This window comes from Anopheles funestus, chromosome 3RL (assembly GCF_943734845.2).
Source record: "Anopheles funestus chromosome 3RL, idAnoFuneDA-416_04, whole genome shotgun sequence".
Taxonomy (NCBI): domain Eukaryota; kingdom Metazoa; phylum Arthropoda; class Insecta; order Diptera; family Culicidae; genus Anopheles; species Anopheles funestus.
The window spans coordinates 41678196-41702501 of NC_064599.1; the positions used below are offsets into that span (position 1 = coordinate 41678196).

The following is a 24306-nucleotide window of genomic DNA, read 5'->3' on the forward strand; positions in this document are numbered from 1 at the left end:
ACGGTAATCCGACATAAAGCGCGTCTTGTTGCCAAAGGTTGCAGTCAACAGTATGGCGTTGATTATGCTGAAACCTTTTCACCGGTGGTACGTTATGGTTCGCTACGCCTATTAATCGCTATGGTTGCTGAAAGGGGCATGAATATAGATCAGATGGACGCAGTTACAGCGTATCTGCAAGGAAATATACAAGAGGAGATCTACGTCATGCAACCTGAAGGTTTTGAAGATGACACGGGCAGAGTTTGTAAACTGAACAAGGCCATGTATGGCCTGAAACAAAGCGGACGTTGCTGGAACAAGTGCCTTGATGAAGCATTATTATCGTTCGACCTCAATAGATCAGCCGAAGATCCTTGCGTCTATTACAATAGCAACAGCAGTCTGATAGTTGCTATATATGTCGATGACATTTTAATATTTTGGTCAGATGCACAGATACGTAATGAACTCAAGGCTAAACTCTCGGAAACATTCTTAATGAAAGATTTAGGCCGCGCTCGCTCATGTATAGGTATGACGATCACCTATGATGAAGGTATGATCAGTATTGATCAAACGAAATACGCTACAGAGATAGTTCATCGCTTTGGCATGCAAAACTGCTATGCAGTGTCTTCACCGTGTGATGCTTCACACAAATTAACTGCAGTATCAGAAGAAGCTGAAGATGATGTACCATATCGCGAAGCAGTTGGAGCTTTACTTTACCTAGTACAGGGAACCAGACCGGATTTGGCCTTTGCAGTTAGTAACGTAAGCCGATACAATGATCGCCATGACAGCACCCATTGGTCAGCGGTCAAGAGAATCTTGAGATACCTCAAAGGGACCGTAAATTACAAAATTAGCTATCGTCGTGGAACGGGTGGATACATCAGCGGCTACGTCGACGCAGATTGGGCCAGCGAACGTGACGGTTGCAAATCATATTCCGGTTACGTCTTTAAGCTAGCAGGAGGAGCTGTGTCGTGGTCGTGTAAACGACAGGCTTCAGTCGCAGTTTCCAGTACTGAAGCGGAGTATGTTGCTATGGCTCATGCAACAAAAGAGGCGATTTGGTTACTTCGGTTTATTAACCAATACGGAAAACAGAAGAGTATTAAAATGTACTGTGACAATCAGAGCGCGATGGTAATGGCTAGCAGGGAAGCGTATAGTCCCAGGGCCAAACACATCGATGTAAGCTACCATTTCATTCGCGAACATGTTAGTAGCGGTTTAATAATACTTGAATACGTTCCATCCGCAAGCAATGTAGCAGACGCGTTAACGAAGGGTGTGAACGGTGCTAAAATGAAGTACTGTAGAGAAGGATTCGGGATGGACTCTATCGGATAGTTAGGATATGGTATGGTCCGAGTTGGGGTGTTGAATTGTAACGTCCCATAGTCCAATCCCACTAGAATATACTAATCTTGAGCGCTGTCAAGACTTGCGTTTTTGCGTTAGGCTACGAGGCATGAGGCCGGAACCTCATTTTATCCTTTTTACTCGCGCTGTAACTCTTGCTGAATAAACATCTAATTACAACAAAAACTCACGCGCAACGCACTGTTGGAGACATAAGCTGCAAAGAAAAGCGAACAAAAAATAGAAGCACAGAAAAAAAGAAAAACGAAGCGGAGAAACGAAACATACAGCAAGAAAGAGATGCCAGCATCAAGATTTCCCACCACTTGTCAAACGGCCCTACGTTTAGCGTGAGTGAAGAAACGTGAAAACTTCACCACAATAACGTCAAATGAACAAACCATGTTCCTTTTGTGTTTGGCTTTTGGACGTTGTTGTTGTCTCCTATTCAGCTCGCTTTCCTTCATTTCAATGCTCTGTTATTCTTTTATTTAACTTTCCTTTTTATGTTTCCTTAGGTACATCGGTTTGTGCGTGTGTTTTTTTTTTATCTCGCTTATCATCTCACCATTTACTGTTGCTTTTATAGGACTTTTAATGTGTTTGCATGTTTTATTCTTTGTTGAATGTTTTTGGCTTACTTGTTTGTATCGTTCTCATTTGTAAGTGCAGCTAAATTTTGGAAGGAACATGTTCTTTTATATTGTCACTCTGTGTTTTTATAAATTATCTTATTTTTCATGTAATATGAAATTTTCCTTTACGACAATATTAGCAATCAAAACCTACAATATGCTCTCTATTCGTTTTAGTGTATAATTTTCGTGTCAAATCGTTTGAAGCCATGTTTTCCTTTTTTATTATTATTATCTTTTGATCAAGCTAGCAGTACTGCGCAAAGGCCCTTCCCCAAGTAGAAGGGCTCGCTAGTTTCTTCATCTTGGAAACCTTTAAAGATTTCCATCTCAACGTGACCGGCTTCTGGTAGCTTTTGGTTGAAAGTATGCCAGAACTAAAGCAGTAAAACGTAAGCCAGACAATGTACGAAAAGCGCCAACTTCCGGTACGAATTTCCTGACTTCCGTTCGTGTGCAAGGGTCTTTTTTCGAGGTGAAGTAAAGAGAAGAGAGAAAAAACCGATGGCACGAAGAACTCGTACAGACGGCGTAAGCAATGAATGGGCAAAGGAAAAGTAACAACAACAAAATAAGACGACGTCGGCTTTGTCTGTGGCGGGATCAACATTTGACAGCTTTTCACGCTCCTCCCGGTCGTCCGCACAAACGTCCGCAGGCTACGACCGTGTACATGGGGTTTCGTGTGCTCCTGCAAGTAGCTACAGTTTGCGTTTCAGTTGCCGTATTATTTGTACACTTCAAATTTTCTTCCATGCTCGGTGGGGTTGGCGTACGCCATTCTTTTCAATTGACGATAGCTTCAAAATAATACTTCGAACCCGGCCATGACACGGTTGCTCGGTGTGGAGTGTTTGTGGGGCTGCGAAAATATATTTCTTCGTGTTTTGCTACGGGGTTTTTTTCTTTATTGGCATCGAAAAAAAAACCGAACTGTTCCAAAATGCCCGAATGAAAAGAATGAAGAAGGATATTTTCATGGTTACACTCACCCCTGCCTTTGTTGTGTGCCCTGGACCCATTCTCTGTTTTCTTTATTTTGACATTTATCAACAACAATATCATCAACGTTTACTCTTACCATTCGTTTTTTCTTCTCTTAGGCTAAGTATCCCATTTTCGATGTTTTCCCTCAGATCCGAACGACCTTTCGTGGGCTTTGATTATTTTGTTTTCACTTTCGGGTTTTTACCCTACTTGACGCCAATTTGAAAGTAATGAGTTTTGGCGCACAAGGTGTGAATGTGTTTTTGTATAATGTGACAAGACCGTGATGCGGTTTGTGCTGTGGTTTGCCGGATTGCAATAGATTTATTTTATGTTATTTTTTAGGCTTCTTGTTGAGAATTGAAGACTTTTGCAGTGTTGTTAAAGAAAATAGTTCCAATAGCTAGGACGAGTTTAATCGAACTTTTATGAAAACTGTCTAAATATGCGATTTCGATGTTCGTATACAAATGAAAATAGCTTATGTAGTTAATTTTGCTTTGCTTTTACCTTAAGAAAGGAGCGTCCGGATTGCCAAACCGTATTAAAAATTCAAATAGATACAATATGGTATAGCCAAGGTACAGTAATAAAATAATTAAAATCCTATTACTTTTGTATTAAAGTTTGGATAGAAATAAATGGCACATATGCTACGAATTTATTCATATTCTAATTGATCAAAAACGAAGGACTGGGATACTAAATTTATCAAATTATTACAAAGTTATGGGATAGTGAATGAATGCCTTGTGATTGGAATCTGACATCATCTAGCCAATTTGCAAGATGGGAGACAAACTAGAGTGCATGGGATTTACAAGAGAATTACGGTGGTAAATACCGTTTACAACATCTTCTTCTTCTTGGCTTTAACGACCTTACAGGTCACGCCGGCCATTTCTGGCTTACTAGACTTATTTCTACCACGTAGCCGGATAGTCAGTCCTTGCTACGGGGGGACTGTCCGGATGGGATTTGAACCCGGTCCGGCCGTGTGGACTGGCGCCGTTTATCACATCAACGCGTTTACAACATATTTACCCTAATATTATAATATCGACTTGTCGCTTTCGACGAGGAAAAATTTAGAAACTATCATAGAGGATTCCGTAACTGACTACTGATAAAATTTAGTGCATACGGCAGATCTTATAGAGGAGGGGGAAAGAACAGCTCTACTTCTTCCAAATCTTCATAAATTTCAATGCCATATGATAATAGTCTGAGTAAAAATGGACGAAACAATAAGCATTTTTGGGATCCAGGCCAAGCTTACCAAACTTGTATTAATGACTATAATCGAAGTCACATGTAGGGAGAAAGCAGTTGAATGACTTTCTGGACCCTTTTGTACTAGTAAGATCCTGCGCTAAAGAAATGGGCTACTTTTCCTATTCTTCAACTTAGCACTAGAGAGGGCCATCTGCGACACAGAGGAGGTTAACGCGATCTATAAGCCCCGAGTTCGAGTCTGACGAAACCTTTTTAGCCGCCTTCGAGAGAAAGATGGTCAGCCGATTTTTTAGCCTCGTATGTGTGGAACGACAATCGAGCTCCATGAGTTAGACTGAATCGTCAGGCTCCGATGGGCTGGTCATATACTAATTCGAAAGGCAGCGGTCGACAAAGTTCGTTAATGTCCATTTATGTCGTCCTTATGTACAGAGAAGGCGTTTTAGGCCCGAAGCTGAGATAGGGTGATGGCGTTTATACGATCGCCAGAAAGGCCGATATAGTGAGCGGTTTAGAGAACTCTTGCAGAAGACCAAGTCCACGAAGAGGTTGTCGCTCCAGATAAGTAACAAAGTAGTAGTAATCATTATTGTAACAGTTCTTTGCTCAAAATTTATTACAGATTTAAAATAAAATTTAATTGAAAAAATAACCTTTTTCAATGATTTACCATAAGTAAACTTAATCTTAACTAAGAAAATTTAGTTTTCATGCGATTCAAAACTATATTTTTTATCAAATTTAGAAAAAATACAAGGGAGACATTTTACAATTTTCAGTTTTTTTATACAAGTGTTTTAATTATTGTTATATATTTAATGAAGAAATTTCATCACCAAAATACTGACTGCATGGTAATATAATAAATTTAATTGACGATAAAAACAGTGCCTTTTTTGTAAGTCTGCATGATAAAGTAAAAAAAAGTACCGAGCAAACTATTAAGCAAACCAATCTGGTATAATTTGGGATAAAAGCTTCAAAACTTCCGTATTTTTGAACACCTCCAATTGCCAAGTAGAAACTTGTGTTATTTTTTTTTGTATCCCCATCGCCACTAGTCAGATTACCCGAAACATTACCGCAAAGTGTAGCGAGTGGCAAAGTTGAAGAGCAACAGGTCGCTCGTTTGAATTCGAGTTGAGAGTTGTTGTGTGGCATACTTAGCACCGGCGGGGCATACGATTCCCGATGGGTTACTTTTTGCTGGCAAAGGCAAATTTTCCACTTGTACCAGACAGAGCAGCATCATCAACAGCGGTCGATGTCTTTCGCTCATTCCACGTTCCACTTTTATCTTCTACTCTCTCCTTCTGTTTCCTCCAATGGGCAAAGAAGTTTCCCGTGCAGGATGTTCTACCGTTGCCGAGCGGTGAAAGGTTTTCTCCACTAGGACGGTTCTGTTCTGCCAGACAAACTCATAACCGTTCACCGTTCACCGGAGGAAATTATGTTAATTTGCATGCAAATTATAATTACCTTCGTCTGATTCTGTGCCTTCTACTCGGCGGACCAGGTTACCATCGTTGCGCGAGTTGATGATAAGTACGGGCACGGGGTGTATGTTTCCACTCGTGTTTAAATTTGATTGATCATGCATAATAACAAATGTCTCCATTTATTGCTTTATACGTATCAGTACTGATGGAATGGTCTAATAGAGATTTTTTATACGTAAACTAAATAATTAAAACAAATAACTCTTGAGAAACCGAAAGAAAACTCGATTTTAATGTTCTTTTATTTTTACATTATGTTTTCTTTTTTGTTTTTAAAGTGATTCAAGTCATGATTAATTTTTTTGTTTGCACGGAAAAAATAAACTGAAAGCAAAAAGGCGACCAGAATAAGGCAGCAAATTGCTGGAAAATTGTTTTTCCTTTTTGTTTGTACTTGTGTGCTTCACAGCTTCAGCAAATTGCGAAACTCATTAGCTTCTGGTTGGTATAGTTGTGGTCAGGCATTACCGTTGGATTTGCTCAGCCTGCTGACCGCTCGAGTAGAGATTAATTAGCCAAACAAAATGTAAGTCACGTCGGTAGGCACGGTGGCAGAATTGTGCAATCCTTTTCTTCTTGATGGTCCCGAGCTAAAATTTGCTTAAAGAAAGGATGGTTCTGATGAGTTAGCTGAAGGTGGATATGTTTTAAAATTCAAACCTCATTTCGGAAGGAAAAAGGCACTGTGAACACGAACCAGGTTGGGTTTATTCGATATTATATTAAATTAGCATGGTTTGATGCTCCCGGCAATGCATAAATACTGTGTTATTGACAGAGCACTGGAAAGAGTCCGGTTGAAACAAGTTTGCTGCTGCATCCATACGGTCCAACCGTCCGGCATGTGCATGTGCATCGAGTTGATTTATGCACCGGTTTATTGATGCGGCTAGTCATCATGAATTAATTTAATGCTCTTATTGTTCGAGTGTGTTCCATCATTTGGAAGCATATTTGCAGCTTCCGGTAAAGGTGAGCTTTTACCGTCGGGCTGAAACACTACTAATTGAGTTAATTTTGTACCGATTCCCTGGTAGTGTACGTGGTGTAGCTCAATTTGAATGCATTGTAGGTGAATCACTTTTGGTAGCTGCTGTGGAAGCATTTCAATGCTCCGATATTTAGGTTGCAATAATAGAAAATAGCTAAAGCTAGTTTTTGTAGAAATGTGAATGAATGAAATTTTATTTTTAGATGTAAAGGTAAATAATAGTTGTTTGAACTCTAGCGCCGTAACAGGGGCATTTTGTAGATTATTTATTAGCTTATTTAGACTTGCTTCATTATAGCATTGTTCGATTTGGTTGAGTTATAAAGTATGTAAACAATATTGTGTTTTATTGAATTTCATTGTAATTTTGTAACAAAGGGAAGGCATATTATGAACTCAGTGTGACAAATAATGTGTAGTAAATTTGTATGTCTCTTGAGTCATGACCATGGCTTCCATACAGCATGATTGTTGAAATGTGTAAAATTTCAGAAAAACAAATTCAATAAATAATCAGCAAGAAACATTAAAAAAAGCTATGTCTCTTTCGTTTTCCTGGAGTATTTGTCGGTCATGTTGCCTAGTCGTACATTCTTCTTTCTTGGCTTAAGGACCTTACAGGTCACGCCGGCCATTTCTGGCTTACTAGACTTATTTTACCACTTAGCCGGATAGATTTGAACCCGGTCCGGCCGTGTGGACTGGCGCCGTTTATCACATGCACCACGGGACCGCCCCCTAGTCGTACATTAGTAACAACAATATTGAACCAGCTATGAAATCTGTATTGACTTTTAACAGTAGAAGGACTTGAAAGAGTTTTACTTATTATACTGTGGATGTATAATAAGTTTGAAAAAAAAAAATCGATTTCGATTTTTTTAATGATCTTACACGACCGGAACGTACCTTCGTACGTACGAGTAACTAAACTATCTAGCCAAGAAAAATCAGAAATGGCAGGAAAAGACTTCTTGAGCTTGAAGTGCCTCAAAAGAGGAAACATTTTTTTCTTGTTGCGGAAGAATGGTCAGTCCATACCTATTAATAGAAACATATGTCTTACTATAAACAAGACAAAGATTTTAAACTGCAATAAAGAAGTTACCTACAGTCAACCCCCTCATAACGAGTCCCATTTTAATGAGTTGTGTGAAAATCGATTAAATCAAAATATTCTTTTCAATGGACAAAATCTCGTCAAGCGAGCATTTCCGATCCAGAAATTTCTTTTTCAGTGCCGAAGTCGTAACATCGAAGAAACTTTAGCCTGATATTGACTGTACAGAACCTGTTCAGATCAATACCATTTGAGAACCAGCCGTAAATTAAATTAATGACGTTGGCCAAAAATTTAAAAATTAAGAATTGACGACAATGATAAGGAGTGGAGCTACACGTGAAGCTACGAGTAATTGACGTGAATGAAACAAATGCTATTTCTCATTTTTGGTCCTCATAACGAGATTTTCGTATGACAACTCATGGTTGGCAGAAATGGATTTAACTTGTTATAAGAGGACAGACAGAATGTAAATATAATTAACTGTATTTGAACCAAAAGATTGTCAAATGCACGTAAATGTCTCAAAGTATTTTAAATAATTATTTCGAATGATGTCATTCGTATAAGGGGATTATAGTCAAAAATTTTATAAATTCTATTCATTGCAGAGTTCTATTTTCTATAATTGATTTTAGTAACTTCCATTGGAATCTTTTGTATACATTGATAGTGTTTATGGAATACATCATCATACAGTACGCTTTGTTGAATTACGATTTTACCTTTAAGTCGGATTCTCATCCAATAATTTCAACCTGCTTCAGAAAGTTCACGACATCCTGTTGGACCCTCGTGTGTTAGCAGCCGAGAATAACACGTTCGGTGGAAAGTTCATTGAAAATGTATCTATCCACCAACCCCCTGAAGCTGAAGGACGGAATGGTTAGAAATAGTGTCATGTTCCAAATTAAGTCATAACTTTCTTCGGTTTCACCCGCGAGACTCGCACCATTCATACGCTACCCTCACAGGGTGGGTTCGTGTACGCGTGTGTTGGTGTGGCCGCATCTTTGCCACCGAAGGGTCGTCGCCGTACGGTGTGAGATTTCAAGTTGCAATTCCAACGGGCAATCTTCATTCGACTCGATGAGCCGTCGAGAGTGTCCTTTTGGGATCTTTGCCAGTGCCGCAGCTGTGGCGCGCTGACGCATCCCTCGGGCGTCACACTATCAGCCAACGAAACCGGACAGGCGGTGGCTAGTAATACGATCGCTTTTCATCCCTCTCATTCGCTTCTTGCGGACGGAAACGAGACGGAAAGACGACCGGCAGCAATCTTTGGGCAGAAACCGTCCTTGCATTCAGCTGAGATTAATATTTTCTCATTTATTAGCTGTTCGGTGCTCGGAATCAACTGATACTTTTTACGACCTTTTCCCCCCCAACACAAACACACACACCCAAGCCCATTGCTTTCCCCCTGGAGGAAGGAAAGAATGTTGAACCGCCATCGGTCGCTGTTTGGTCGCTGCTTGATGGTTGAGAGTTTTCCGTGCGCTCCACGGAACCGTTGAGGTTAATTATAATTTATTTAAACTGATATCCGGTTCCACCCGGTACCCGGCATTGATGATGGTCGGAACATCTTACCAGCGAGTGCAAAATGTCGCCAGAACGACCCATCGGACCGAACGACTCGGTACAAGGAGGTAAAGTTAAAGTTAGAGAGCGACAGTTAAGATGCGATTTTTTTCTTCCATTTCCCACCAAAAAGCACTAAGAAAAGCTTAGCCAGATCGAGAGTTTGTGACAGAATGTGCAGAAAATGGAACCAAAATAAAAAATATGTTTCAACCAATTTCCAACTGCCAACGGAGTGCGCGGGAGGTTGTAGTAATCCAATCCCCAGCATCCCGTACAATGCATCCACCGGAATGAACGTTCCAAAGGACAGAGCCACACGTTCGTTAAATTATCGTAACCACACTGGGTGCAATCTAAATGGCATCGCGTCCATTGCGTTGCGGTGTCCATTGGGTTGATCTCCGGGAACGGTTCTCCAGGATGCGAACGGTTCATTGTCACTTTGGTCGATGTGAATGTTCGCAATGGGCCAGTGGCATCGACATGAAACGCATTTGCCATTCCTACCTGTTCGTGGCACAGGTTGAACTGTTGGGGTGGTTAGCGCAAGAGATATTGATATTATTAACGCGTGTGGCGTTACCGTACGGTGCGGCATGATAGGAGGGCGTGCGGTTTTATAGTGTCCCGTGGTGCTTCCATCACCACCCAACGCAGACATTCTAAACGATCGTTGCTGCTACCTGAAACGAAGTCACTTTAGCTCCGTTTGGTGTCGCGTCCTGATCGCAGACCGTGGAAGCGTGGAAGCGAGAAACAAAAAAAAAACACCAACTCTCGCTCACCACTGGCTCTCGTCCGGCTCGGTATTGGTCCATGTTTTACGCTAGTTGGCGAAGTAGAAGGAATGGCCAGAACAGGCAAGGAACGGCTTATAATAAATTAATTTTATCCCTTTTTACAACGGAACGCCACCCAACTTTTATGCCACCGAACAAACGAAGAATCCCAGCACCAGCCGGGGGTTTTTGGTCGTCTGCAACACCCGGACTATCCAGGACTACTTCCGGTTCGTCCGGTTCGACCGATCCCCATCCCTTTTCCGTGCCGTTCCGCAACAACAAAAGCCCATTATGGTGTGTTTAATTGCCTCTATTAAATTAATATAATAAGTTTTGTGTTCTTCCCACCAGCGTCCGGTTCCATGTAGCACCATCGGCACCGAAACGGATTGGATGGCCAAACATGGTGGTGTTGGGGTGATGGGATCCTTTCCTTCTTTTTTTTTTCTTCTAGTTCGGATACCATCCTCACGTCAAAGCGTTCTGTCTTCATCATCGGCTTCTTACCATACCCAGGTTCGGTGTCGAAATCGTTTGCTCGTTCCGGTTCCGGAACTGGCAATATTGAAGACTAGCCCAAATTTCATGTCCATACGACGAGTGGAGCAGAGGTTGTCTGCTTGTCATCCTGCTTTTTTCCTACACCAAAGCAACACCATTGCGTGTCTTCGTGCCAAAAGTGGGCGGGAAGTTTGCCCTTCTGCCTGAGGCATCTATTACCGGGTACGGGTTGAACTTTAGTTCGGCATGGTTTTACTTTTTTCTTCGCATTTTTTTTTATTCCTCCCGAATTTAGCTTCTCGCTGTGTGTTTGTGAGTTTTCTTTCCAATTTTCCTTCACCATCCATTTTCTTTCATTCACAGGGGTATGTGGAGTAATAGTGCAGAAAATTAATTAACTCGTTATTGGACGTGGAGCTAGCAAGGTTGGCGCCTGATAACGTCGATGGGAACCGGAACCCGCTGAATGAAGTGAGTGAAAAATTGGACGGATAAAGTTTTACCGATTTTCGCGATATTGGGGTTGCGGTAATCGGAGTTGTTGGATCTTGTTTTTTTTTGCGTTTATAACAAAGCTGCCATTCGTTGAGTGTAAAGAAGGAAAGTGCTTCGACTGACGATGCGTATTCGGTCGCTAATTGGAGTGGATAGATTAAGAAATTGTTGTGAAACGGGAAGGAAGGAAGTAAAACTAATATTTAAGGAGCGAACCACTATTGTTGTTCCTTTCACGTTTTGTCTTATCTTTTGTTATACTTTTGTTATTAATTTTATAAACGCTTTTGCGTGATGTTTGCAGCTGTTTTAATCCTATAGATTCGGAAATTAGGTACGAGAATGAAATGTTTGCTGTCAGAATCGGTTTCATGTGCACCTCATGTATCATATTTAATTACATATATTCTACCGTTCTAATTAGCACATTAATATTTGAATTAATTTGACTAGGCTAACACTGGTAGCGTGAGGTAGGCTGAACATGTGTATGGTGATCTTCCTTTTGACTATACGATCGACTTTGTCATGACGGTCGGTTATTTGTTTTACAGATTTGCAAGACTGGACGAACTTTACAGGTAAGTGAAGTCATTGCTATAGGTAGTTAATCTATGTAAGATTCGTTTTATGATGTTTATTTCATTGGTCCAAGGCCGAGTCACACGATCATTCGATAGGCTCGAGGTAGATCGATATGCATAACGATTCTTAGAGAATGATGAGAACTCGTGATCTTTCTGAATCCACTACGAACAGTTGTCTCGGGCATCTTAAGCTCATGCCTACAAGTGTTTTCTGATTATAATATAAGAATTCAGGAATAAGAATATAAGAAAAAAAACTAGCACGACTTCTAAACAAATTCGCTGAAATCTGATTTCTTATGAATTTTTATAACGTTTTGTTCTGCAATGATTATGTTTGTCGTAATCGGAATTGATAACACATCCGAATCGATGGTTTTTATTCAAGATAGTTCCACATTCTGGTGACTGGCCTTAGCCAAATGAATTGATTTTTGTAAGTTTTGTTTAAGTTATAAATTATTTTAGTTTTTGAAAGGAAGGCAAATGGGAACTCCTGTTTATATCTAAAGTTTTTAATGTATTTTTGTAAAACCCAAAGAAAAAATACAAACTAACTATACAATAATATATAAAGTGTCAGTAATCATAAACTTGTGATATTAACATTTCCAGAAAAACTAAATCTAAAAGTGAAGTGAAAAGTGATTTGTGGACAATAGTTGTGCCTCTCATCTCATCACAAAACTTGGTTGGCCACGCGTATTCTTGGGTTACTAACACACTGTTTATGTTGTTATTGCTTGAGAATACACGTAGTTGACTAGTGTTGTTCATCGAAATCATCAAAACGACAAGCACCGTTGGAAGAAACGTAAAAATGATACAATGTCAAGTGTTTCAAATGAAAAGAAAATGAAAAATCAAAATCAAAATGTGAAAAAAAGATCATAAAGTGTTTAAAAAAGGCAACAAAAGAGGCTGAATGTGCAAACTTACCAAACACACACACACACACACGCACATCGAGTAGTATGCTATCAGTGAGATTGTTTTGCTGTGTGTTGGGTGGACCATTATTATTATGGTGCGGCTTATCACGATAAGGGCTATTGCTGTTATTATGGTAAACGAGGGTGATTTCTGTTCCTGTTTTCCTTTTCCCTTTGATTGATTGCAGTGTATCGTAACGGATAAAGTGCTCATTCGGTGGTGATGTAGTGTGGACAGTTATTTTTATCGATTATTGATTTCAGCAGGCACGTTAAGAGGGTTGCGAGCGCACCCATGTTTAGTTTAATGACTGGCTGTTAGGGAAATATGCCGCCCTTCATACGACACATTAGAGTGTGGTAACGATCAAAGATTTGTATCCTTTCCTTTTGTGTGTGTTATTTTTTTGTTCGTTTTTCCCCTACGTTTAATGTTGTATCGATTTGATTTGTACAAACTTATCGTTTGATGGAGGTGGATTTTGTGTGTACTTGCTTTGGAGTATCGCTGCGATGTAAATTATTTGCAATACTTATGGGCATCGAGAGGTGCCTAATGAAAGAATAATTTAAATTCGACACATATTACATTCCTGTCATTGATGAAGTTTTAAATGTAAATTATTAATATTTAATTTGCCTCAATGAAACATTGCATCTGATGAATTCGAAATAAAACTCCATTTCGTACAAACTGAATAAGTGAAATTATTGTTTCAATTAATCGTATCTATGCTTCAATATGCTATGAGGTATTCAAATTTTTGAATGCATAAAAAGGACGAATAATTAAACAAATGGAAACCTCAGCAGTAACGGGATAAAAAAATATTGCATTGAAAAAAGTAATATCAATTATCACATACTTAATTAGGGACTTGATCATTAAATAACAAAAAAATCAAGTTTGTTCGTGGTTCGTAAATTTAAAATATGCTATATACTAGCTAATGAGGCACTGCAACACCCTTCCTGTCTTGCATTAGCTCAACCTCTTTCTAACGGACGCACCAACTCAATCATTTCATCTCAGTTTCAGCCTACCACTTAAAAGCTTCAAAACACTTTACTTGGTCAAACATTCTGGGTTATATATAATTTTTATATAATCATCGCTTAGACCAACACCACAGAAAGTATAAGTTTTAAAGTTTTCTTAATCTGTAGAATGCTCGGACGACATTAAGCACCCTGTCTCTTCTGTCTTCTTGTCCTGCTCAGGGTAGAGCAGGTCGTGAAGACATAGTCAGGTATTCAATTCGGTTTACAGGAAACTTGGTCTAGGGCTGCAGTCCTGCATCCACGGCTCCATCCGATCTCCGACAGGTTCAACTCTACCTGAACGGGTCGCAAACGAGCACCTTCCTGGTGGGCCATGAGTCCGGCATCCTCATCACGTCCCCAGCCATTGCACACACCACCAAAGATAGTCCTTAGCACCGTCGTTCGAAAATAGCGAGTGCATTGGCATCCTCCGTTAGCAAAGTCCAGGACTCGTACCCGTATAGGACTACCCGACGTATCAGTGTGCGATATATCGTGCATTTCGTGTATTGCTGGAGTCTTCAGGAGTTTGTGGAGCCCGTAATAAGCATGAATTCCCTAACCATTGTGAATTCGGTCGTCACTGTTCATGTTGTTGTCCGAAGTTACGATCGTACGAAGGTACCACTCCTCTACCACCTCGAGATCGTCGCCGTCTACTGATACTCTACTTCCGAGTCGGGCTCTAACACGGTCTGAGCCTCTGGCAGGGCTTAATGCACATTAATGTACACGAAATACATTTAATGTAATTAACTGCTTGATTATAATTGTTTCATATTGGTGTGTTAGAATATTTCTAGAGGATCAGTCGAAGTTGGGACTTCAGAGAATTCCCGTGAGTGTTTTTCCAAGCGCTATGTAAATGCGTTCTGGACTTCTGAAGAAAGAAAGTTTTGGAAGCTTGGAAAGAAATGATCGAAAATTATTGTTATAGTTATGACATTGAAGACACAATTGATGTTGTAGTTCACTTAGAAGATAAAATAGTTTAGGTGTGATGACTAGCATTTAAAAAAGTGCTAAGGATATTAAAAATTGAGCCCATATCTACATTATTGTCTTAATAAGACAGTGATGATTAATGGAAGGATGCTAGATCGGACAATTTTGAATTTTGTTTCTGTGTTCAGAAGTGGAAAGCCTTAAAATCCTAGACATGGAATACAAGGCAGTAAAAGGAAAATAATAATATATGGATCAATGAGGTAAGTTGAGGAAAAAGTAATCCAATATTTTTTGGTGAATTTCGAGATTTTTTAACTTATTTTGCGAAACAATTCTAGCAACTGATTTTCACAATCTTCTTTTAATACCAAATTGTCATTGAAACTCTCATTCAAACGGTTCAGATTTTGGCAATGGAGATCTGATTTTAGGGAACAGATGCATCGTGCACCTTTACTCATCGTAAATGATTCGTTTGTAGTTCCACCAAATACCACCAGCAGAACCTTTCTGATCATTAGTAGTGGTATGACCACCGTTTCAGTTAAAGGGTTTCATTTCTATAGGCTACAGCAAAGAAATTTTGTTGTGGATAACATCGAACATATTTTTTTTTGGAATGTATTTGAAACTGTTATAGATTATAGGTCTGGGCGATACTACGACTACAAGCATGCCGGTTAATTTTGATTATTTCTGTAATGTAATAGACATTTTTGATGAAAATAGAACAATGATGTTCTTGTTTCTAACTTTATCATTTAAAATACCCCACATATTGTTTTGTCACTACTGATATTTTAAACCGGTTTATAAAATTAGTGTAATACCGTCATACAATTCAGCATTTAACCAACGCAAAAGATATTGATTCGTTCTAATTCCTCATTAATTCTACAATCTCAGCTTTATTAGTACATCTTGTTAAAACACCAATGACATATGCCTTTCCACAACATGTTTGCCTCTATCGTCAGTTCTCTTTCTCAAATTCAGTTTGAAACACAATATTGTACCTTCCGAACATTCTGTCCTGAAGTTGCCGTTACACGGAATGAAGTTCCTTTCAATGATGATCTTGATTTTTTTTTCGACAAAATAAAGCAGTCTAACACGATTGAACACAGTTACTCTCCGCGCATCCAGTGCACTCATCCACGACGTAGCAAAACTTTCATCGTTGATCCTTTACAAAATTCGCATGATCACCGACAAAAAAAGGGACCACGCGCAGAACGGTTTAGTTTCCACCATTCCCTTTCATTAGGGAGAATTATTCAACAGATTTGTAGTGTGACTTCTGGAAGTAGCCCGTCAGTGTGCCTTCGTCGGCGAAAGATGTCAACTCTTGGGGAATCACGTTCGCATCCTCAATACCGGTGCAAGGGCGACACATACACTCGAGCGGTGCTTTCGTGGACACCTGCAGGAGGAGCGGGAAATCATGCACATCATGGATATAAGGGAGTGGAATGGGACGAATGTAGCAAAGAGGTGAAATTAGTATGAATTCATCAAAATCGAGCACCATCAATGTGATTATACTAATTAAGGAAGCTTTATTAAACATTAAACACACACTCACCCACATACTACTTACAGCAAAAAACAGAAAAGCTTCATGTAATGATAGCATATGCTCTAAAGTCATGCAGGTGTTACATTTAAACGGATTTGGTTAGCAGACAAGTCAAAAAAAAAACAACAAAAACGGGAAGGTAGAATAAACGCTGCTAACTAGTGCTTTCCATTTTCTCGTGTAATGTTTCGGGTAGTTTCTTTTTTTTTTGCTATAATTTTCATTTTGATATAAATAAGTCATAATATGCAATTAACGGTACGTACCTTCTTCCTGCTGCCTTGCATCGCCTGCTATGATAACTTCTACGGGGTATAAAAAAGGGAATGATCCTCGCCTACTTACCCGCTCGGTTGTATGCTGCTGTAAAATCAACCATAGTAACCAGGATATTCATATCCACCAGAGTCACTTACCAAGTTGCACCCGGACAAACCAAACTCTCTAACGTACCGACCACCTTCTGAACCGACCAAACCCAACTGAATAAACCAATCTTTCTGTAAAATAGAGGGTCCAGCCCCAACCACCCTACACCACCGCTTTAACCGGACTTGGTAAAAGCGGTGAAGCATAAATAGGAGAGGGGATGGATGGTGAAGGGGGAACCATAAATTCAGCACCACATTAGCCAACCTGAAGGCCACAGGGCTTCATTTCGGTCTCGGCGCTTTGGTTTATCAGAGGACTTGCTGTAATTTTTTTTGCCCCCCTTCTTGCTTCTTCTTTGCACTTTGTTTGCTTTTGTTGTGTGAGTATATATTACAACCCTTTCTCACCTTCCCGTATCCTTGCTGTGCGCCCATATCGTTTTATTCGGTGGTACATAATAGGGAAGGGACAAAAGTTTAGCGCACCGAGGTTACGGGTTACGGGAAGGGGGTGAAGTTTCGTCATTACTTACCGTTATCCTTCTGGGCGTACAGGACTCGTCCGGGAAGTAGGAAAAACGCCAACTCCAACACTACCAGGATGGTCGATTTCATCTGTTTTTTTTTTAGTGTAGAAATAGAAGAAGACAAGTTTAAAAAAAGAGTGCTTTGGACAATCTTTGATGGGATATGAAGTTATATGTTAAACATCACTTACCGTTTTCGATTGAGAAGGTGTGATTTTATTTAGAAACTCCAAAAAAAAAGCGATTAAAGTTGTTCACCAGCTCTAGAACGGAAAAACAGCGAAACCGAATAAGCGATAATGCAATAAAGCGATAAATATTGTGCAAAATTTACCTTCTCTTGCGTCACCCCTTCTAAATAGTTACTTAAACCAATAAACTTTTGTTGATTCCTTTCCAACCCAAAATGGATTACCGCTGCAGTAGCGATCCGTTCGAGTACTGATGGTTTACCGCAGCATGCATTACGGTATTTATAATTCGCCCACAAGTAGTGGAAAATAGTATTAAATCCTTCCCCACCGTCATTTCTTACCGTAAGGCGGAGGAAAAACATAAACAACACCCTTGAAACAGCAAAATCATTCGATCCATTTGCGACCGCTGCGAGATTGCACAAAATGGCACTTTTCCATCATCGAAATAGCACAAAAACGATCGTTTTGTTTCCCATCAACCGCACACATAATTCTCTTATCGGTGCATCTTCTTGTTTTAGCATGAACTTGATATTGCTGCTTAATAGGAAAGCAAAAGCATTAAGAAATGGCACGGCACACGATGTAAATTGAAATGGCCGTCCGTTCCTGCTGAGAGCAAAAATGTCCAAAGTGTGTCGTACAGTAGCTACGGGGAATGCGGCAACCGTGGCGCTGACATGTCAATCTACTTGAGCAGGATTTTTCTATTCATTTGCTGCAAAAGGGCAAAACGTTTTTTTGTGCCATGTTTGGGCCCATCGCATTAGTGGCTGAGTGCACTGTGAGTAAACGTAAGTGCCTCAGCACGGTTTGACTATTGTTTGTTGCCTCGGTATCGGTAAATCGACCAAGAACTGTAGAATTATTAGTTTTCTTAAAATCGAATCAAGTAATAAAAATAAACAGTCGTAATGGAAGTCGGTCCAAGTGCATTGTTTCCGATAGGATTCGTTTTAATGTGACTCAAGGGATCTGGACGAAACTCTAGTAAAATCAGATTAAAAATGCATCGAGAAGATTCTATTTGAGAAAAACGGAGGTAATGCACAGCGAAATGGCAAGCAAATTTGTTAGCAAATTGAATTGAATATTTTCATGAAGTTGGCCAATTGCACGAAGCGATATTTTATCAATAAAGGAACTCTATTTCGCTACCGCATACCCTTTTTGCGTTCGGGAGAATGTGTAGTTTCATATGTATTGGAATGTTTTGTACCATTACGGAAAGTTCGCATTAATTTTTTTTAGAAATATATGAGCAAAAAAAATTGGTTGTGGATTTTTTAGATTACCAAATGAGAGATGATACACTGGTAGATCATTCGACAGATTCGGCTTTAGAGATCGTACTAGAGTGATAAAGATATATTCCAGAATAGAACGGGTGGATGGCGTAATTTTGATTGCACGAAACACATTGTTAAACTTATATAAATTTAACTGAACCTTCGCTACGACATTTTGTTTGCTATTCATTATGTTCCTGATTATGTATTATTTTGGAAGTAATTGTAACCCCTGATTATCTCATACTTTGTTGTACAATTGCATAAAAATGGGACATTTAATTTATTATCACCAGCTCCAGACGAGATACGATCTGGATTCTTTGGATGCGGAGCAACTGGCGGAAAGGTTTAGGTCACTGGCAATGGTTTGAAGATTTTTTCTCAATTCAATTTGTCCATGTTTTGCGATTTCTAAAAATCAGTCATAAGTCATAATTTACAATCGCTCTCAAACTTGGCCGCTTTGCGTTATAGGGATTCTATAATTTCAGGAAATCTTATGAACCTGTTGTTATATGTATTATAAGCATACCGGCACTTCCTTTTGAAGTCTTTTTCCCCCTAAAACGTGAGTTTTATTGCGTTTAAAAGGACCAGCTATACTAAAAGTATTGTTGCATATAAATTCGATACATTCGTACCGTAAAAATCTGAAACATCATTAGCTGCTGATCCTAACCGAAAGATTCCTCAAATTCATGTAATACGAGTCATTTCGGAAGATGTAATAAAAGCGTTCTACATAAAAAACACACATATTTGGCCTTTGTTTGACTTTGCTTGTTTTATTTGCCTGCAATTGTTTAACCCAACACTGTAAGGGAACTCTGAAAGCCGGGAAATGAAGCTCATTTAGGCATTATTTCGTTAATCCTTGTTTAAGTGGGGAACATGGAACGACAAACTTGGACTAATGTAAAACGAAAACCATATGCAACTGACTGACGTACACAGCAGTACGACAATCCGTTTCGCTACTCTAACTCTAGCCTGACTACATTGTCTTGATAAGTTCTTTACTTCGTGAAATGTCCCCATGTGTGTTCCCCAGAAGAAAAACAAAACGCCTTTCGTTCTGCTTTCATTTACAACTTTCGTTTCGCCAAAACTGAATAATAAAAAATAATAATATACTTTAGTATGATAAAAACTTCAACATTCATCGCTTCTATATGTACAAGTAATGTATGTTTCCTTTTACTTTTCTGCCTCCTTTCATAGGCAAACCCAGATGATCGTGAAGCGACCGACGTTTCTACGATCGGATCGTTTGTTTCAATATTTACTGATTATTGTATCCAGTGTATCCGTGGCGTTTAAAGTCATTTTTATTGTTCTGTAAATGTAACGGCATGTTTCTCGGCGTAGTAGCTTGTCATTGACATATAGCTTGTCCATTGTACATATCACAAGCACGATACAGGGCATGTGCATGCCCTTCTTCTCAACCATGGATGCGCTCCCTATGACCAGCAGCATAGTCGATTAGTGTAAACAGTTGTGTATAAATAAACCTTTTTTTCAGAATGCGTTAAAACAACATTTAAATAAAATACAGACTGAAACACAAAATCAAACTAACAGTGAAACATCAATACAGAAATACATCATCATCACACCAGTTGTTACTCATTCTCGTTTCGTTCACAGTGATGCTGCTCAGCTGTGTATCAAGTTTTATAGGGATGATTCATTCGGTTTTGCAGGTTCGGTTTGCTGTTGCCGCCTTCGAAGTGTGTTCTGTTCCGTCTCGACCAGCACATTCATTTCCGTCATCCCTCTACTACTGCTGCTGGTGTTGGAATCGTGACTATTACTAGATAGTGGTTGACTAGTGGCGTCGCTGGTCGTCGCTCGATCGACGATGGCAACGACTGGCACTTCAATGGCCCCAGCAGCACCTTGCTGCTGCTGTTGCTTGCTGACCACGCAATGCGCATCGCTAACGTCCTGCGTGAGCGATATGCTACCGATCGAGGTCTTCTGCTGTCGATCGTCGATCGAAGATGATCGGTAAGACGCCGCAGCGTCTGGAGTAAAACTACCCCCGACAACGGACGATACATCCCGTTGACTGTGGGGTGCTTCCGTCGACTGTTGCTGCTGCTGCTGGGGAGTTAGAACCGCCTCCGGGAAAATGAAATTGTTTTCCTCATAATTACGTTGATAATTGCTGCGTCGATCAAGCGGTGGCTCTCGGTTACCACCTTCATCATTTAAGGGTGCATCCTGAAGCGTTGGGTTGCGATTGTGCACCAAACCTACGGCCGCCCGTACGAAGCGGTGCTGCATGCCAAACATGTTGTTATTATTGTTGTATAGATTAATGGCAGCATTGCCTCCCAGCATCGCCATACCCACGTTCAGATTCGATCGCAGATACTGAATCGAATTGCGGGCAATGTCCCGCAGCGACGCGTTTAACCCATTGATGTTGTTCACGTTTAACGTGTGCAAACTGTAGCGCGGAAGGCGATTCAGGATGTCACCGATGTTGTTATTGTTGTCGTTTTGGCGCCGCAACAAACGCAGCACACGCAGCAAATTTGTCCACTGGAGGCTATAGTTTTGGGCGACGGCCGCCGCCAATCCTTGAGGACGTTGATTCGGACGGCGATTAGGTTGCTGTTGGTTAGGTGCATTTGAACGTTGCTGTTGCTGCTGCTGCTGTGGTTGAGGCCGTTGTTGGAAGTTGCCTTGCTGAGCTTGAGCCTGATCATTTCGAGTTTGGATGAGGATCTGCTGCAGCTGGGCTTGCTGAATGATGACAGGCAATTCATAGTGGTGGAAGAAGTAGATCATCGAATGCTGGAAGTGGGTGGACAATAAAGTAGAACGATAAAATAATTAATTAGGAAGTTTCTAATATCAGTAGTAAAATATTAGCCAAGAATAACTCAAATTGTGTATAAATTAATAACTGATTACATTGCGAATTAGTTTTTGACTATATATGTACAGGGTGTTCAAGGTAAATTTGGCAGTTACGGTTTTTCTTATAATTCGGATGCTCCTAGGATCAAAACCGATGACCACATTAGGATGCTGGTAACGACAGTGAGGCCTTGGATCACTAGAGTGGCCAATGGTAGACCAATGGTATGTGCTGGATTAAGCACCTTACCATACGGCTACGAACAGCCTCAAATGGTTGGCTGACAACTTTTATGATTTCACCGCGCCGAATGTGTGGCTGCCCAACTTGCCGGATGATCTTGTCCATCATAAATGCTATTCAAATGCAAAGCAATTATGTTCATTGATTTGTTTAAGAAAACAACCAGTGAAAGATACTTTAAATGTGTAGAATTGACTAAATGGTATAACAATGGAGGGAGAATTAGCAAAAAAAAATTACACTCAAGATCGTATGTAAAAGACAGCTCGTAGTAATTTGCCATCATTTACGCTGTTGATTTCAATTATCGATAAAAAGCACAATATTCCGACCGATTAAGAAGAGCGCAAAACATAACACAACTATTATCTCCCCGAGGTTCATTCATTTCTTACGCCTTCGTCTGCACCCATAGCGTCGGTCAATTATGCGAACAATTTTTAATCCGCTCTAATGCAGTTAGCTTATTAGCAGTGGCAGTGTGGCAGCGGCACCAAGGGGGTATTCGCACCATGCAACCTGCGTTGTGATGTATTGTTTTATAATTGGATCCGTACTCATCCATAATGTATAAATAGCATTAGTGGCCGACAACAGCCGGGCGAGAGTTTAAGTCTACCCGATGCAATACCACTTTCCCTACACCGAACATCCTTCCTATGCCATGCTGCAGTGAAAAATTGCATTCCAAATGGATGCTTCTGCAAAACAAAAAAAATTAAAACACCACACGATGCCACCTTGAGCAACTCTGCGAATGAGGCAATATTACCTGATCTTTAAACATCCATCGAACGATCGAAACATGGAACACGCAGAGCAAACACTCTCGGGAATAAACTCCTGAACATCTTTTAATGTGAAGCGCGATGGTACACATACACATATAACGAAAAGAAAAACGCGAAAACAAAAACCTCTTTCCACTTTTACTGGGTTCAAAGGAAGAATGAATGGTACCGACACGACACCAGACAACGAAACACCAAGTCAAGACGAAGGACGTGGCAGAAACTGTTGGAAGGTGCGTTACCTATCGACGAATGAAACTTCAACTTTTATTATTCGTTTACTGTATGATTAATGATGGAACTTTCCCCATTCTTTTCAATCCATTGCTTTTCTCCCCTCATTACAAAGCACTCGTCACTACTCCCCGATATCCCTTCCTGCTTCACTTCCTTGCTTAAGGGATGTTAAAATGAACTTGAGAAGGTTGATATACCCCGACTCACATCACGATGGTTCGAGTTCGTCCTTCCGCGTTACTTTTGTCGGTAACAGGAAGAGGAAGTTTGAGGCAGTTCGTGCCATTGTATCGTTGTACCGCTTCCAATTATACCTTCTTCTTCGAGCCCTTATTGGCTCGTAATGTAAAGAAACTTTTTCCCGAAGAGAATCGCTGAGAATCGAAGAGAATACTGTAACACATCGCTGCAGACCCGGTTTAGGCTCAAAGGTTCAACAATTAATTGGATTAAAGAAGTCACAACGATCGGTTTTAAACGTGATAAATGTGGTAGTTACTTTTAAAATTCCTTCTTAAAGCAATGTCACATAGCCAAGTTTGTTACAAACATCTTTAAATTTTTTCCATATCATCTTACAGTCGAACCGATTTCTTCTGATGCGTAGACATAACAAAAATCCATTCGAATTGTTGAATGCATCCGTGACATTGTGTTACACAATTAAACAGCTAAGAATAGAATGGTTAATGCATAAACTTTCCAGCTTTAATATTTAATTTGTCCTGCGGTAAGTTATACGACAAATAGGCAGGACGTGACATCAATTAGTAAAACCTTTCCTCCTTTCTGTGTCGTAACTATTTCTACCGCCGGTTCAACTAAGCAAACGCGTCACACGCATCGAGCGTTTAAGTAATTGTTCGGTTGTGTAGTAGACCCAACGCAGGCGACACAAATTTGTCGAAAACTTTCACTAATTGCTAATGAAGTGTGCGACTGACCGGTTACCGCTTAAGGGACTATCGCAGCGTTGAATAAACTTTTAGTGGTCAACGTTTTGCTCGGTGGGAAAATAGCATTTTTTTTTTCTTTTTGGACTATACTTATATTGTAGCTCCGATGTTGCATCGTTTTCTTTCAATAAAAGCAGGATGTGTTAAAAATAGATTATTACCATTCTGAGGCTGCGGTTTGTGCTAGTTTTAACATAATGGCTGTAGACATGAATTTCTCATATGAACTTAGCTCTTGTTTGCCAGTATTACGTCTCTGAAAGATATTCATGTTGAACATTTAGTCCAAGAAGTTGTTACAAATTACTATTGCATACATAGTATCAACGTTAACCGCTAATGCTAACAACGCTAATCAAGGCCAACGTCATCTTAACAGCAATCGAAAGCCAAAAAGAAGCTGCTGAATGTGCTGGTGAAATGGCTTTCCAAACCATACACGACGTTGGGACCTTGATGAATGATGAGATAGTTGTGGGTGTCGTTCTCCACCTGGAAGATAAGCATTGACGGCTCTAGCACCATGTTCCCGAAAAATTCGTTGTGTGAATAATTTATCTACAGTTAGAACTAGCGGTGAGTTGGGATATTAAAGCGT

The 24306-nt window shown here is 40.0% G+C and overlaps 1 protein-coding gene and 1 long non-coding RNA gene across 5 annotated transcripts in view; both read right to left on the minus strand.

Moving 5' to 3' along the window:
- Positions 1-15975: 15975 nt before the first annotated feature.
- Positions 15976-18825, minus strand: LOC125771917 (uncharacterized). Of its 3 annotated transcripts, none has more exons than XR_007419424.1 (4): positions 17452-18825; positions 17309-17380; positions 16226-17205; positions 15976-16063 (listed from the first exon to the last, which is right to left on the minus strand). It is a non-coding gene; the product is annotated as an uncharacterized LOC125771917 (long non-coding RNA). The 3 variants fall into 3 exon arrangements; XR_007419423.1 differs by lacking the exon at positions 15976-16063 and having other exon boundaries at positions 16069-17013; positions 17124-17205; positions 17452-18813; XR_007419422.1 differs by lacking the exon at positions 15976-16063 and having other exon boundaries at positions 16069-17205; positions 17452-18812.
- A 539-nt stretch (positions 18826-19364) lies between these two features.
- The window catches only part of LOC125771872 (uncharacterized), a 50186-nt gene continuing 45244 nt past the window's right edge, over positions 19365-24306 (minus strand). For both annotated transcript variants that reach the window (XM_049442993.1, XM_049442994.1), the window contains exon 11: positions 19365-21414. In XM_049442993.1, coding sequence (XP_049298950.1) covers positions 20284-21414 — 1131 coding nt within the window. In that variant the 3' untranslated portion in view covers positions 19365-20283. The remainder of the gene's footprint in view (positions 21415-24306) is intronic.